Here is a 17,230-nt window from a genome sequence, read left to right as displayed (position 1 = left end):
GAAGAGGAAGAGGAGGGAATGGGCAGAGTGGGTGGGCTCTCTGATTGACGTCTCTCACAGCCAATCCAAATATTTCTGGAGTAACATGAGTTTCCTGAAGCTTGGGAAACTGACCGGTGAAATGGAGGCGACTTTGAGCAGCAGATCAGGTGGGGATTTAAAGTTGTCATTGTCCATCTGAATAAAACCTCACTTATTGCAGCTGCTGTCTCAGTTCCCCCAGTAAACGTTTGACAGAGATTTCTAGTGTGGGAATTACATTCTTCATCCTCGGAGGCTTTCAAACTGACAACATCAGTGTGGGATGTGTAGCCTCGGATGTGTTTGACAGCAGATCAGAAGAGGAAGACCCACAGCATCCAAGGCAGCGATGACGTGCAGTGGTGGGATCAGCGTATGCACAGGACAGAGAGACACAGAAGAGAAACAGGCATGAGAGAGGGGAGATGGGGTGGGGTTGCATGGGAGGGACGGGGCACAGAAGATAGGGGACAGGGGAGAGACGGGCCACAGGAGAGAGGGGGCATTGGGGAGAGGGGGCAGGGAAGAGAGGCACGGGAGCGAGGGGGCAGGAAAGAGAGGAGGCAATGGAGAGAGGAGTCATGGGAGATGGGGGGACAAGGGATTGAGGGGGCCATGGGAGAGAGAGGACCATGGGAGACAAGGGCACGGGGGACTGGAACAGAGAGTGGTAAGGAGATTGAGCCAGTGTTTGGGGAGTGATTCTGTTACTCGAGGAGTGACCCTGGGACTTGTGCAGTTATCCTGAATGGAGGATAAACTGTGCTCTGATACTGAGTCTGTGCTCAGGGAGTGATACTGCGACTTGTGGATTTACTGTGACTCTGAGATGAAGTCCAAAGCAACAAAGTCTCAGGAAATAAGTTAAGGCACACTTCAACCATGGAAACCAGGGTCGGCGGGGGACAGTGCTACTGGAGTAAGCAGGCTGGTCCAGGGAAATGTTGAGCGGGGTTGGTGAGAATCGTGGGGGTGGGTGTAAATGCTGGTGAGACCAGGGGTTGCTGTCTGACAAAAGGAAGAGCCACTAACGTCCAAGATAAAAGCAAAATACTGCAGATGCTGGAAATCTGACATAAAAACAGAAAATGCTGGGAAAACTCAGCAGGTCTGACAGCATCGGTGGAGAGAGAAACAGAGTTAACGTTTTGAGTCTCTATGTATCTTCTTCAACATCCAACCTAGTTTCTGCTAAAAGGTCATCTCGAGCTGAAACGTTAACTCTGTTTCTCTCCACAGATGTTGGCTGACACACTAAGCGTTTTCAGCACTTTTTTTTCTGATTCTACTTGTTGAAGCACAGAAACAGGCCATTCAGCCCAACTGCTTTCTACTGGTGCTTATGCCCCACATGTGCTTTCTCCCCTCCTATTTTATCACACCCTGTCAGCAGATCCTTGTATTCCTTTCCCCCGCATGTACTTACCTGGCTTCCCATCAAATACATCAAAACTATTTACCTCAACCATTCCCTGTGGTAGCAAGTTCCACATTCCAATCATTCTTTTGGGAAAGAAGTTTCTCCTGAACTCCTCATTGGACTTATTATTGACCATCTTATATTTATGGCACAGAGTTTTGGACTCCCCACACAAGTGGAAACATCTCTCCATTTACCCCCATTGTTGGTTTGTAGACTGAGTCTTGCTCATTAAGACTGTCTATTCAGTCTGCCTATTAGAGAGAGGCTGATGTGGCCTGGGGTATGTTCAATGAAGAATTTTGGAGAGGGTACAGAAGAGATTTACTGGAATGTTCCAGGATCAAGGGATTACAGTGACGTGGATAGAGTGGAGAAACTAGGATTGTTTCCCTTAGAGCAAAGAAGGCTAAGAGGAGATTTGTTAGAGATGTTTAAAATCATGAAGGGTTTAGACAGAGTAAATAAAGAGAAGCTGTTTCCATTGGCAGAAAGGTCAATAACTAGAGGTTACAAATAAAAGATGCTTGGCAAAAGAATCAGAGGGGACGTGAGGGAAAACTTTAATGTGACGTGGTTAGGATTTGGAATGCACTGTCTGACAGGACGGTGGATGCAGATTCAATAATAACCTTCATTAGGTTCAAACCTGGACTCTAAACTATACCCAATGCTGCTCTATGTCTATCTATTGGTTTGATGATAATCATGGAATGCTGGGTTGTGGGATTGTGGTGGAATACAATCCTGCTGCTGCTGATGGCTCACTGCACCTCATGGATACCCAGTTTTGGGATCTGTCCTTAGTCAACTTCCCTAGTGATGATTAATATGGTGAAGTACTCATTCATCAGTTGGGTGGGGACTGATAGTTTTCCTTGAACTTGTTAGACCTGAAGCCATGAGACTCCATGGAGTCAATATTGAGATTTCCCCACCTGCCAGTGGGATGGGACATACCCAGGGATAGTGACAGAGGATAGTGACAGAGGAGTCTGGGATGTTTCCAGATTGATACGATTCAGTATCACTGCTACTTGACCAGTCTGTGGGGCAGCTCTCCTCACTTGGGTACTTGTCCTCAGACCTTGGTAAGAGAGAATTTACAGATTTCTCTAGGCGAAGATCATCTGAACTTTATTCTGTTTTGAACACTCAATCTTTGGATTGTTAATCCTGCACCACAGCAATTTGGCTGCCATACCTGGATACAGTTATTGAAATGTCTTTTAATGCCTTCTTCAAAAATTTTACCTGAAGGCCTCAGCCTTTCTTAAAAGCCTGGGCTTGGATTTGATAGTTTTGCCCAGTGCTGGGATGTGCAGTATGAGCGAGTGCAGTGTATCTAATTTCCCAGGATAAACCAGCTACACTGAAACAATATTTTCCTTAGCTTCTAGTACGTGCTGCACACTCTGCCCGGCTGGCTTTTCCATTGTCCTCACGGTGCCTGGGAAGATGCGGTGTCTGGGTGAAGGAAAAAAAGTAGCCATGTTGTCTGCTCCTGGTCACTATCCAGTGTCCTTGCTGGAAACAGAGGGTGTGTGACAGTCAAGCGAGGAAAAAGAAAGGACTTGCATCTGATCCCCACACAGGGGAATAGCAGACTGGCACTCACTGTGGAACAGTCTCTAACTGAGGAGTCAGTCCCTTCAGCAAAGGAGGGGAGGGAGTTGGAGGAAATCATGTTTCCTTTTCCTGTTTTACAGAAGGATTGCACCATACTACACCAGAGAATACAGAGAGGATAGACACCACAGATAGATCCTGACCATCATCAAAGGAACAACTGCACAACTGTGGGAAGACATCCAGTCCCCTCACAGCATTGCTCAACACAGAGAAGTTTGGACAGTGTTTGGGAAAATAAATATTCCTGAATTAAAGGACGGTTGTCTTTACTCTTCAGCTGGCATTCTCCAGTTTGACCCTGTGTTCAGACGGACAGCATTCAACACCAGGGAGTGTCTGTGAAGCACTATTTGTGAGGCCAGTAAAGTATAAACTCTAACCACCTCTTACTGCAATATTCTGCATATCTGGACGACCTCAGTGTGGATCATCCCCTGGTCAGGGTGGATTACTGAGCAGCTGCTTGTCCCGAGTGTTGTGTTCTGCACTCCGACTAGATGTGACACCAGGAATCTCAACATTGTGGTTCAGGTGTCAGTGGGAAGCAATAGGTGGGACCTTATCCTAATGGACCTGCACACAGTGGGGAGGGCATAACAGGTCGGGAACCCGTTTGATTCAGTCGGGGGTTTTACTATTGGTTCTTTAACTCAGCCACATCATCAGCATCCTGCTTCTGTGTTTGTCAGCCAGAGATGGTCGGCGGGTTGACTTTCTGAATCTGTCAAAAGAAGGATTTCTCATGAGGCTCAGGCTTTCATGTCAGCTTGTTGCTGATATCTGCAGCATCTGGACAACATCTGCCCCAGCAGAGGTTAGAATGTCTGAACCTCAGCACTGCTTCCTGAGGTTTCAGCAACCCCAGGAATGGAGAAGAGAAGTTGGGAAGGCTGCCCCACCGGGTCTCGGACACTTAGCCAGAGGTCCTGCTGTGGGTTTGGAGGGATTGAAATGAGGTGATATTCACCAGGGATGAGAGGAAGAAGCCAGCCCATCAAACCAAGCAGGAATGGAGGGAAGTGGTGGAGGAAGTGAGCAGCAGGAGTGGAGACAGCTCCCCAAGAGGGCGACACTCACAATTCTCTGCTTTATCTCCTTACAGAAGAAGAGAGCACAGAAGTGCAGCGAGAAGTAGAGAACTGGCAGGGCGAGTTCTGCAGTGACAGGCACCTTGACGACACAGGTAATGTGTGCCCACCAGGTCCACTGATGACACTGGATGAAAAGCTCCCTCAGATAACCTGAGAAACCAGCCCTGAGACCTCACTGCTGATAAGATATTGCACACAGCAGTCAGATAACTCAGTCGCACTCACTCGAGGCTTCTTGTTTACTAGTAGATGAGATGAGATTTTAAAATGAGAATATCGAACAATAAGGAGGACAATACAATTTATTAATAGTTCCATCAAACAGCACTTTACAGGGAAATATTTCTCAATCTATCAATGAAGTCTGAACCTTGAACAAGAAAAGATGTTCAAAATCCCACATTGTTGGGTTTGTTTATGGAGTGGGAAATATAGGGAATGTCCTCAAGTTTTAACATGAGGAATAGGACAACATCTTACTAGGAAGAGGATGGGGATCATGGGATGAGGAAAGAGCTTGTGGTCATACAAATATACTAATCCATCATTTTAACCATCTGCTGGTGGAGTTTGGCCATCTGAGATGGGTTGACATTTTTGGACCTGTCACCACCTTTGGAAAGACCTTTGATTCCTCCCACTTTTTTCACCATTTGAGCAAATCCTGGATGACTCCGGTTGTAACACCAGTTCCTCGAGCCATTCCTTGGATCCTTCCTGGCTGTTTACTGAAGAGCTTAGTCCTTTCTTTATTGTCCAGTTCTTGGTCATTCATATTGTCCATTATAGTCATTAGCTTTGCTTCTTCATTGTCCTTACTCATGAAATCAGTTCTAGAGACAGGGATCAGACTCATTTTGAGACTGATAGGCCCTATCTTCATCATGTTCCTCAGCAGTTCTTACATATCTTGGAGTGTTTAAGTTTGTCTATTAAATCTTCATTGTCATCCAATCTCAGCTACTTCGCCTGGTCCATTCAGTATCACCCATACCAGGAAGTTTGTGAATGAAGGGCTGTGGTTTGAACGTTTCTAAATCATCAGTGTGTTCTCCGGTACCAATAAAAATGATTGGACTTTTGATGGCAGCCACGGCACTGAGAGCACTTCCTCCTCTTACACGAGCATCGAGCTTCGTTACAGTGACTGATGCTCCAGTCACTTTATCTTTGAAGGCTTTCGCTTGTGTTTCACAGGCCTAGTCAGTTGATGCATCCATGACATAAACAATATTGTGTGGGTGTCTGGCATTTCAAACTTGTATCATTTCTTCAAATATATAGTTTCCTTGTTTGTGTCGACTGCTAGTATCAACAATAATTATCTCAAAGTTTTCTTTTTTAAACTTCTCCACACCTTCTGCAGCAATGATCACCGGATCCATTTCTGTGTCACTTCCACAGAAAGGAATTCTTGCTTTGGTTGCATTCTGCTTCATTTGGTCAAATGCTCCTGCTCTGAATGTGCCTGCACAGATTAGACAAGTCTTCCAGCCTTTCCTTTGAAGTACTACACGAGGTTTGTACATTTTTTTTATTCGTTCATGGGATATGGGCTTTGCTGGCTGGGCCAGCATTTATTGCCCATCACTAATTGCCCTTGAGAAGGTGGTGGTGAGCTGCTTTCTTGAACTGCTGCTGTCCATGTGGTGTAGGTACACCCACAATGCTATTAGGGAGGGATTTTGACCCAGCGACAATGAACGAACAGTGATATATTTCCAAGTCAAGATGGTGAGTGACTTGGACGGGAACTTCCAGGTGGTGATGTTTCATCTCTCTGCTGCCCTTGTCCTTATAGATGGTAGTGGTTGTGGGTTTGGAAGTTGTCATCTAAGGAGCCTTGATGAATTCCTGCAGTGCATCTTGTAGATGATACACACTGCTGCAACTGTGTGTCGGTGGTGGAGGGAGTGAGTGTTTGTGGATGTGGTGCCAATCAAGCGGACTGCTTTGTCAAACTTATTGAGTGTTGTGGGAGCTGCACTCATCCAGGCAAGCAGAGAATATTCCTGACTTGTGCCTTGTAGATGATGGACAGGCTTTGGGGAGTCAGGAGGTGAGTTACTCATTGCAGAATTCCAAGCCTCTGACCTGCTATTGTAGCCACAGTATTTATATGGCTAGTCCAGTTCAGTTTTTGGTCAGTGGTAAGCCCCAGGATGTTGATACTGGAGGATTCAGTGATGGTAATGCTATTGAACGTCAAGGGCAATGGTTAGATTCTCTCTTGTTGGAGATGGTCATTGCCTAGCACTTGTGTGGCGTGAATGTCACTTGCCACTTGTCAGTACAAGCCTGGATATTGTCCAGGTCTTGCTGCATTGGGACATGGACTGCTTCAGTATCTGAGGAGTGCTGAACATTATGCAATCATCAGCGAACATCCCCACTTCTGACCTTATGATGGAAGGAAGGTCATTGATGAAGCAGCTGAAGATGGTTGGGCCAAGGACACTACCCTGAGGAACTCCTGCAGTGATGTTCTAGAGTTGAGATGACTGACCTCCAACAACCACAATCATCTTCCTTTGTGATAGGTATGACTCCAACCAGTGAAGAGTTTTCCCCTGATTCCCATTGACTCCAGTTTTGCTCGGGCTCCTTGATGCCACGCTTAATCAATTGTGGCCTTGATGTCAAGGTCAGTCATTCTCACCTCACCTCGGGAGTTCAGCTCTTTTATCCATGTTTGAATCAAGGCTGTAATGAGGTCAGGGGTTGAGTGGCCCTGAAAGAACCGAAACTGGGCATCAGTAAGCAGGTTATTGCTAAGCAAGTGCCGCTTGATAACACTTTTGATGATCCCTTCCATTACTTTATTGATGTTCAAGAGCAGACTGATGGGGCGGTAATTGGCCAGATTGGATTTGTCTGCTCTTTGTGTACAGGACATATCTGGGCAATTTTCCACACAGCCGGGTAGATGCCAGTGTTGTAGCTGTACTGGCACAGATTGGCTAGGGGTGCGGCAATGTTGTACATGTTGTAGTTTTCCCACGACCTTGAAAACCAACAAACATGATGACATTTTGATTTCCTTTAGTGGGGGCCCATGCTGCAACCTTGGATCTATCAGCTTGACAAGATCCTTAAATACATTCGTCTTTTGTTGAAAATCCAGGGGCCACCCCTTCCAAGTCGATAGCTGCTTTGACATTTTCTCAAAGCTGGTTCCCCAGTTTAATATTGATATCTGCTTGGAATAAAGCTGTACTGACTTCCTTTCGTAAAACATTCAAAACCTTCTCATTGATGGAGCTGGTGTTGCTGAAGGATCGCAGGACAGAGGGGATCTTGCTCCCCAAATCCGCTAGCACCATTTTCACCGCTTTTTCAGCTTGATTTCTTCAGAGAGAAACAGCTCCGGGCATTTCACTATCCAGGAATGAAAGAAGGAGCTGACCTGGGGATCGCTCGGCTAAAACTGAGCCACTTTAGGGAATCGAATCAGAGAGAGGGAATGATTCAGCAGTGGGACTCCCACACACTAAGTAGCAATAACTAATAATTAACTAATTGTTAACTAATCTTTATAAACAATAACTAAAAATTAATGGACAATAATTGACCATTAGCTGACAGTAATTAAGCTGTTAACCATTAACTAACATTAACTAACAGCACCTAGGGTCCAGACACACTCCCCACTCAGGGACCTGCTACAACTTTCCCAAACTAGTTTGGCGTTAGACAACATTTAGTGTACTGACTGGACAGCTCTTCACCACCCTGATTCAATCCAAAGGCTCTGATTGGATAATCAGGGATTCCAGGGATTGGAATTGAAAAGAAACAATCAGTGTGAAGGAAGGAGGGAAGGTGAAATATTTGTCAATTAATCAGGTGGTGGGAGGCAGTGGGCAGTGCTGGTGGGAGTGATTGAAGGATACATGGGTTAATTTATTGTTCCCTGCTGAGGTAATCTACAAAGATCACTGGGAGTAATCTATAGGAGTTGCTGGAGGTAATCTATAGAAGTTATTGGGTAGTCGTTAGGAGTTATTGGGGTAATCTATAGGAGGCATTGAGTTGTAATCTATAGGAGTTACTGGGAGTAATCTAGATTACTAGGATAATTTATGGCAGTCACAGGGGGCAGTAATTTATCAGAGTCGCTGGGGATAATCTATAGGAGTCACTGGGGATAATCTATAGGAGTTACTTGGGTAATCTTAAAGGCCCATCAGATTGGAAAATCGCTAATGTGACTCCTCTTTTCAAGAAAGGAAGGAGACAGAAAGCAGGAAACAGCAGGCTAGTTAAAATAACATCTGTCAGAGGGAAATTGCTAGAATCTATTGTTAAGGAGGTTATATTGGGGCACTTAGAAAATCTCAAAGCAATCAAGCAGAGTCAACATGGTTTTGTGAAAGGGAAATAATGTTTGACTAACTTATTGCTGTTCTTTGAGGAAGTAACAAGCAATGTGGATAAAGGGTAACCTGTGGATGTGCTGTACTTAGATTTCCAGAAGGCATTTGACAAGAAGCCACATCAAAGGTTACGACGCAAAGTAAGAGTTCATACTGTAGGAAATAACATTTTAGCACGGATAGAGGATTGGCTTGCTAACAGGAAGCAGAGAGTAGGGATAAATGGGTCTTTTTCAGGTTGGCAAGATGTGACAAGTGGAGTGCCTTGTGAATCAATGCTGGGACCTCAACTATTTACAATTTATATTCAATGATTGAATGAAGGGACTGAATATATAGTTGCAAATTTTGCTGATGACACAAAGATTGGTAGGCAGGGTCAATGAATACTATTAAGGCACAAGTAGGTAGATTCTTGACTAACAAGGGAGACAAAGGCTTTCGGGGGTAGGTGGAATGTGGAGTTAAGGCCACGATCAGACCAGCCACGATCTTACTGAATGGTGGAGCAGCTCATCTGTTTTATTGCAGAACTCACACTGATAGGGTTTCTCCCCTTGCGAATGTGTTGATGGACCAGGAGATAACCTGACTGTGTGAAAACCTTGTCACACAGCTCACACCTCAATGGTTTCTCTCCAGTGTAAATCTACTGGTGATTCAGAAAATCAGAAAAGTGGTTTAAAGGCTTATCATAAACATCGCACCTGAAGAGTGTCTCCCCTATTTAAATCCTCTGGTGTTTCAGGAGGGTCAAAGATGCCAATAAGTTTTATTATGAGCACCATACTTGAAACGTTACTCCCCTGTGTGGATCCTATGATGGAGCAGGAGTTTCGAAGACCTTGAGAATGATTTGCCACACACCTCGCACACAAATGGTTTCTCCCGTGTGTGAATGTGTTGGTGTGTGCGGAGACTTGATGACTGTGAGAACGATTTATCACAAACCTCACATGTGAATGGTTTCTCCCCTGTGTGAATGCGTTTGTGTACATGGAGGTTCGATGATAGCGAGAATGATTTGTCGCACACTTCGCAAGTGAACGGCTTCTCCCCTGTGTGAATCCTCTGATGCTCCAGGAGATTCGATGATGTCAAGAATGATTTGTCACACACCTCACACCTGAACGGTTTCTCCCCTGTATGAACGCGTTGGTGGGTGTGGAATTCAGATGACCTTAAAAATGATTTGTTGCATACCTTGCATGTGAATGGTTTCTCCCCTGTATGAATTCTCTGATGCTCTAGGAGCTGTGATGACGTTGAGAATGATTTGTCACATACCTCACATGTGAATGGCTTCTCCCCTGTGTGAGTGCGTTGATGTTTACAGAGGTTCCCTGATGATGAGAATGATTTCTCACACACTTCACATGTGAATGGTTTCTCCCCTGTGTGAGTGCGTTGGTGTTTGCGGAGGTTCCCTGATGATGAGAATGATTTCTCACACACCTCACATGTGAATGGTTTCTCACCTGTGTGAATGCGTTCGTGTACATGGAGATCTGATGATGTTGAGAATAATTTTTCACACACCTCACACATGAATGGTTTCTCACCTGTGTGAATGTTTTGGTGTTTGCAGAGATTTGATGATGACGAGAATGATTTCTTACACACCTCACATGTGAATGGTTTCTCTCCAGTGTGAATACGTTGGTGTGTACAGAATTCTGATGATGACGAAAATGATTTGTCACACATCTCACAAGGGAATGGTTTCTTCCTCGTGTGAGTACGTTGGTGTCTGCGGAGATTGGATGAATCCGAGAATGATTTCTCACACACCTCACACATGAATGGTTTCTCCCCAGTGTGAATGCGTTGGTGTTTGCAGAGATCCGATGATGATGAAAATGATTTGGCACACATCTCACAGGGGAATGGTTTCTCCCCTGTGTGAATGCGTTGGTGTACATGGAGGTTTGATGACTGCGAGAATGATTTGTTGCAGATGTCACACATGAATGGTTTCTCCCCGGTTTGAAAGAGCTGGTGATTCACCAGGCCTGATAATTGTGCAAAACCTTTGTTACACACCTCACATTCGAATGGCTTCTCTTGAGTTTGGCTACATCGGTGATTCTCAAATGTCGATGGATGTGTTAAGATGTGATCGCACAACTTATATTTGAATGGTTTCTCTTCCATGTGGCTGCCTTTGTGCTCCTGATGGGACAACTGATGCACCTTGCGTGTTAGAGGATCTTATGAGCCTGTGAGGTCCTCCTCACACGCCTCGCACTTGAACAGCCTCTCACCTGCAGGAATGAGTCAGTGGTTCATGAAGCTCAGTGAATGATTGAAGCTCTCACCACACTTGGAGCCCACTCACACTTCTTCCCAGCCTCACCCTGACTGATCATCCACAGCTGAACCTTTGGAAAGGTTGGTTGATGGAAGGTTCCACACCACTGATCAGTTTCAGATCTAATGATATTCAAAGCTCCCCTAACCCGGCCGATTTCCAGGTGATGGTTTCACTGCCCAACGTCCTCGGTGTTGAACAATGCTGTGAAGGGACTGGATGTCTTCCTACAGTTATGCAATTGTTCCTTGGGTGATGGTCAGGATCTACGTGTGGTGTCTATCTTGTCTGTATTCTCTGGTGTAGGACGGTGCAATCCTTCTGTAAAACAAGAAAAGGAAACATGATTTCCTCCAACTCCCTCTCCTCCTTTGCTGAAGGGGCTGACTCCTCAGCTAGTGACTGTACCCCTGTGTGAGGCATCACTTGCAAGTCCTTTCTTTTTCCTCACTTGACTGTCACACACCCTGTGTTTCCAGCAGGGACACTGGATAGTGACCAGGAGCAGACATTGTGGCTACTTTCTTTCCTCTGTCCAGTCCCCATCTTCCCAGGCACCGTGAGGACAACAGAAAAGACAATCGGGCGGTGTTTAAAACGGGCTATCAATTCACTATTGGCACAGCTCGTGTTGTGCTAATGAAGACTAGTTTTATCTTTAGAGCATGTGTTTAATATATAAAATACTCAGCAGAAATGTTAATTCAATGGAAATTTTGAAATTTTTCTCCTCGCTTTCCAAAATTATTTGAAGAAAACACACTGGGCAGCAAGTGCTAGAAGCTAAGGAAAATATTGCTTCAGTGTAGCTGATTGAAGGATTCTGGTTTATCCTGGGAAATTAGATATACTGCACTCGCTCAGACTGCACATCCCAAATTCAGCTATCAGCCACAGCACTGGGCAAAACTATCAAATCCGAGTCCAGGCTTTTGGGAAAGGCTGAAGCTTTTAGGTAAAATCTTTAAAGGTGGCATTAAAAGATATTTCAATACATGTGTCTCCAACCGCCTTGCTCTGGAGATTACTGGAGGGATAAGGCCATGGACAGATTTGAAAACAAAGATGAGAATTTTAAAATTGAGGTGCTGCTTGACCAGGAGCCAGTGTAGATCAGTGAGCAAAGGGGTGATTGGGGAATGGGTCTTGGTGTCAGTTAGGACATGAGCAGCAGAGTTTTGGAGGAGCTCAAGTTTACAGTGCAAAATGCGAAAGCAGCCAGGAAAGCATTGGGATAGTTGAGTCTGGAGCCTACAAAGGTCTGGATGAGGGTCTCAGCAGCAGATGAGCTGAGACAGGACGTTACTGGTCTCTCCTGTGAGTGGAGCTTGCACCTCTTCCTATGCACAGTGTCCCCATTCCTGACCAACATAGGGAAATGACATTGAGAGCCAGGAATGGTAATGGAGAACCCTTCAGCAAATCATACAATAGAATGGCACTAAAGGAGTGTGGCAGTGCTGCACTGTCAGAGGTGCTGTCTTTCAGAAGACATCTCAAACAAGGCCCCTTCTGCTCTCTCTAAGGTGTGTGTAAAAGATCACATGGCACTATTTTGAAGAAGAACAGGGGAGTTAATCAACACCACTAAAAAACAGATTATATAGTCATTATCACATTGCTGTTTGTGGGAGCTTGCTGTGCGCATTGGCTGCCACATTTCCTATATTACAACAGTGACCACACTTCAAAAATACTTCATTGGCTGTCAAGAGCTTTGGGTCATTTAGTGGTCATGAAAGGCTCTATATAAATGCAAGTCTTTCTTTTCTCTCTTTTTCTGAGGAGGTTACACAGATACACAGGGGAGTGGGAGGTATTGGAGGGATTTGAAAAGACAGGAAACATCCAGATCCCAAAACACACAGAACTGACTATTCAAAGTCCACAGGATAATAACCAGCTCCCAACAAACATACACCGAACTCAACAATAGGAAATCAGTAAGAATCCTCAGACACTCTGTACCTCCCAGATAATTACACCTCACCTTCTCATATTCAGTAATGACCCATCAACAAAACTCAGCCTGTAAATCAGAAGGGAAATGCTTCCATTAAACACATTCAATATCCAACACACAGCTCCAGTCAAACAGTTCAGCACAAAGCACCCAGTAAACAGCTCTCTCAGCTGGATCTTCTCACACAGCATAAGGGGCATTTCCACACCTGATTCCCCACAGGATAGTCAGACTGCCTGAACATTAGTGTGGATATTATGTGATGTAATTATTATAAATTCTGTTCCTTCACTCACCATCTCCCCACTTGGTTTTCAGTCCCTACAGGAAGTGAACCAGCTGTGGAAGAGGAAGAGGAGAGAATGAGCAGAGTGGGTGGGCTCTCTGATTGACATCTCTCACAGCCAATCCAAATATTTCTGGAGCAACATGAGTTTCCTGAAGTTTGGGAACCTGACCAGTGAAACAGAGGCGACTTTGAGCAGCAGATCAGGTGGGGATTTAAACTTGTCATTGTCCCATCTGAATAAAACCTCACTTATTGCAGCTGCTGTCTCAGTTCGCCCTGGTAAACGTTTGACAGAGATTTATAGTGTGGAAATAGCATTCTTTATCCTTGGAGGCTTTCAAACTGACAACATCAGTGTGGGATGTGTAGCCTCGGATGTGTTTGACAGCAGATCAGAAGAGCAAAACTCACAGCATCCAAGGCAGAGATGATGTGCAGTGGCGGGATCAGCACATGCACAGGAGAGAGGGACACAGGAGAGAGGAGGGCACTGGAGAGGGGGCACACAAGGGGGGCTTGGGAGAGAGGGACAAAAGAGGGACAGGGCACAGAAGGAAGTGTCACTTTGACAAATGGACCACAGGAGTCTGAAGTACAGGTCACAATCGTTTATTCGAGCAATTGCAAGGAGAACACCAGCTTGAGACAGTACTCTGCTAAACTACAAGTGTTCAACATATTTATACATCATTGGTCACATACAAGAACAGTTTCCAGATTCCGATCTCATCAACATATAGGTTTACATTAAACAGACATCTCTGGTGACAGGTACATGCATGTCCCTATTTGTTTTTACCCAGGCAGAGACCTTCCCTCTTAGGACCATCTGTTCTTCCCCCATCTGTTGAAGAGCACACTTAATCTTAGTTATTATTGCCAATGCTCTGACTGCAGTCCGGCTCCCAAGGCCTTTCTGTTGTTTGCAGGCCCTAAGGCTGTGCAAGGTTCATCTGGTAACCTTTAACTGCCAATGTGATTGGTAGACCTGGTTGCCTGGAGATTTTAAGTAATTCATTCCTTTTCAATAAATTCTCCCTTACCATAAATTCTTACTTACTTTCCTCCCCCTAACAGAAGGAAGAGAGGAAATTAACCTAGTGCTCGGGTAACGATTCTGATTCCAGGAGGGAGGTGGGGCTCTTTGTGTGAGTAGATGTCCCATGAGTTTATATCTGACAGCCCTGCCCTGTCCAGGAGTTGCCTCCTGGAGAGTTTCAGCTCCCCTCCGCTCCAATTTCTCAGGCGCAGCGTTCAACTCTTCCGGTTCCTCTTCAGAATGTAAGGTCCATTGACCTCTCCCGGGATGTCCCGGTCCATTGACCTCTCCCGGGATGTCCCAATCCTTTCACCTCTACCAGGATGATCCAGTCCCTTCTTCTCTGCCAGTTCTTTTCCTGGGCTGTCCCAGACTAGACCTTGTGTGAGAGTGATATTGTTCAGCGTGCAGTGCACGAGGATGATGTTTAACTATTTCTTCTGTTACTGTGACACAACTGAAATGAACTATTATCTGTGAAATATTTGCTAGTCACAGCATGTAGACTGGAGCCATGAAGTATGACTGACCGTTGCTGCCTGAACGCCTAAAAGCCCTGAGTGTAATTTGAAGAGCCGCCTCAAACAGGCGCAATCGGCAGAAACTTGTCACTCATTATTCCCATCTGAGGCCGTGGTCATTTCTGTGGCTGGTACCAGCTTCCTGGGTGATGTTTCATAAACCAGAATTAAAGATCATCCAAGTTCAAATTACGCTTCACATAATTTACAATTAAAATCCCTGATCTGGTCAATTTCAGGCAGATTACATTGACAAATCGGAAATAAACTAGCATAAACTCTCAGCACAATCACTGTGAGTTTTAGTAAAACAAACATTTTTTAAATTGCGTGTGACCAATTGAAGCAGTTTTATTTAAGGCTGGTATATTGTGATCTGATTGGCTTCATGATCAATGCAGTGTGTAAACATCTACAGGATAATTTCTTCACTCATTTTACAACATGTTTGTGTTGCAATAAATGGTGGGTGTAGTTTGTACAGGGAGCCCAGAGTCTGAGGAATTATTTGTGTGGCCCTGACAACAACTTTAATCCATGTTCATGGAATAATCCATCTGGAGTTGGACTTGAACCCACAACCTTGTTCTCTGAGTCAGAGGGTTGTGGGTTCAAGTCTCACTCCAGGATTTGAGCACAAAAAATCATGGCTGACACTCCAGTGTAGTACTGAGGGTTGGAAGAGATTACAGATCTAGGGAGGGGAGGGATTTGAAAACAAGCTCAAAATCTCACTAAAACTAACTCTGAGCTTTCCTGGGAAGAGTGGGTTATTCCTCGAGTTTTATTCCTGACAAACAGTTAGAACTGTGCCTAAACAATAGAACCTTCATATGTGAATGAAAGCAGAATGGTTAATCAGCAGTACTGATTGAAGACAATCCCTTAAGATGTCCATTCCAGCTGACACCAGGGACTTTACCACCTTTCACAGCTTCAGGAACCCAGACACAAAGACAACACTGACACCTGCAGCTCTAACTAGTTACCACTTTAAATCAAATCAAACTTTCAGGCTGCCAGTTTACACAGGAGAAGCATTCTGTACACACCCTTACAAACGGAATCTAACACAATAGAAATATTCTAAGGAATTACCAGATGTGGTTTAGTTAGCATTCTCATCTCTGGGCCAGAAGGTTGCGGGCTCAAGTCCCACTCCAAAGACTTGAGCACTGAGGCTGACACTCCAATGCAATACTGAGGGAGTGTTGCACTGTCAGAGGTACCATCTTTCAGATGAGTTAAACCATTGCCCTGTTTACCCTTTCAGGTTAATGTAAGAGATCCAATGAGAATTGGTTGTTGAAAAGCAGGGGTGTTAGACCTAATCTACTGGTCATATGGATCCCACAATCAACGTTACCAAAACAGATTATCTGGCCATGATCACATTACTGTTTTTGGGAGCTTGTTGTGCACAATTTGGCTGCTATGTTTCCTACAGTGACTGACATGGGGTTTTTGAGCCATACAGCTATTATGGGGTTGAAATGATGCTCAGACTCTAAGCTTGTAAGATGCAAAAGTGACAAAACAACTTTACAGTCACATGTCGAAGGGTCATGAGGACTCGAAACGTCAACTCTTTTCTTCTCTGCCGATGCTGCCAGACCTGCTGAGTTTTTCCAGATAATTGTTTTTGTTTTACAGTCACATGGTTTGTTTCAGTAAACAAATTCACAAACACATGCCCTGAGGGCATCCTGCTGGATGATTGGTGCTTCGCACCCACTTCTACAACTGAAAACAATGGAGCCTACCAAGGTAAGCTGTCCCTGGCTGCAAGGCTGATCTTTGTGTGGAGGATTTCTCTCTTTCCGTGACAGGGGTGAATGGTGTTGGTTGGGGCCATTTGGTTGTGACAATTGCCTCCTTCATTTCTTAATTAGATTCACAATGGGGGTTATCCTGTGTCATTGTTGTGATGTCCTAAATTCCAGTCCTTCTTAATGGTATCAGTTCTGCTGTAGGCAGTGCTGTGATTGTAACACAATTAGAATAGTTTATAAACTGCTTGAAACTCTGTATTGTTGGAGAAGTTTTGCTGGTTTACTAGTAGAGATCGCTTCCCCACCAGTGTTAAAATAAAGGCTGCTTTACGTTTGAACGAAAGACCCTGTGTTGAGTATTGCTTTAAAATACTCCACAACAGTGACTACATTTCAAAAAGCATTTCATTGTCTGTAAAGTCTTTTTCAGATGCCCTGTATTTGTGAAAGTTGATATTTAAAGGCAAATCTTTCCTTTTTTCTTCGGGAAACATTATGCTTCATGTGAACTGGAAATGATAAACACATTGATGGAGTTAGTATACCAGCCCACAATGACACTGACCAATATACTGTGTACAGGACTCTTACTGTAGGCTTCTGAGTGTTTCAGTGAATAGGAACACACAATGCTGACAAATCAGGTAGTTTGGATTTCAGCTAAAAAGTGAATTTATTGAGTTATAAATCTCTACAGAAGATTGATAAAACAGCAGACAAACAACACAATATTCAGCATAAAAGTTGAAATCAAACAAATTAACAAAGTAGTTGAAAATGACTCAAGATCTTTCT

General features: G+C 44.5%; 2 protein-coding genes, 1 long non-coding RNA gene and 1 pseudogene across 7 annotated transcripts in view; 1 reads left to right on the top strand and 3 right to left on the bottom strand.

Annotated features, from left to right (window-relative positions):
* The first annotated feature begins 8 nt into the window (after positions 1–8).
* On the top strand, positions 9–13,470 carry LOC121291799. Its single transcript, XR_005946079.1, has 3 exons — positions 9–149; positions 4,176–4,256; positions 13,133–13,470. It is a non-coding gene; the product is annotated as an uncharacterized LOC121291799 (long non-coding RNA).
* Positions 4,482–8,430, bottom strand: LOC121291798 (annotated as a pseudogene).
* LOC121291780 (zinc finger protein 271-like) lies at positions 8,948–13,132 on the bottom strand. Its single transcript, XM_041213329.1, has 2 exons — positions 13,111–13,132; positions 8,948–11,172 (listed from the first exon to the last, which is right to left on the bottom strand). Exon 2 carries the CDS (start codon positions 10,692–10,694, stop codon positions 9,339–9,341), a length of 1,356 nt encoding a protein of 451 aa, XP_041069263.1. The 5' UTR covers positions 10,695–11,172; positions 13,111–13,132; the 3' UTR covers positions 8,948–9,338.
* Positions 13,471–14,056: 586 nt separating the features above from the next.
* Positions 14,057–17,230, bottom strand: part of LOC121291784 (zinc finger protein 271-like) — a 50,848-nt gene continuing 47,674 nt past the window's right edge. For 4 of the 5 annotated variants that reach the window (XR_005946075.1, XR_005946077.1, XR_005946078.1 and 1 more), the window contains one exon: positions 14,057–16,944. Coding sequence is in view for 1 of the 5 variants with exons in the window: in XM_041213347.1 (XP_041069281.1) it covers positions 16,862–16,944 (83 nt within the window). In the remaining 4 variants the exon portion in view is untranslated. The remainder of the gene's footprint in view (positions 16,945–17,230) is intronic. The other variant, XR_005946076.1, reaches the window with a different exon arrangement.

Source organism: Carcharodon carcharias, chromosome 19 (genome assembly GCF_017639515.1).
Source record: "Carcharodon carcharias isolate sCarCar2 chromosome 19, sCarCar2.pri, whole genome shotgun sequence".
Taxonomy (NCBI): Eukaryota; Metazoa; Chordata; class Chondrichthyes; order Lamniformes; family Lamnidae; genus Carcharodon; species Carcharodon carcharias.
Note: the sequence above shows the minus strand (reverse complement) of the source record. Positions and strands in the feature narration are given on the sequence as shown.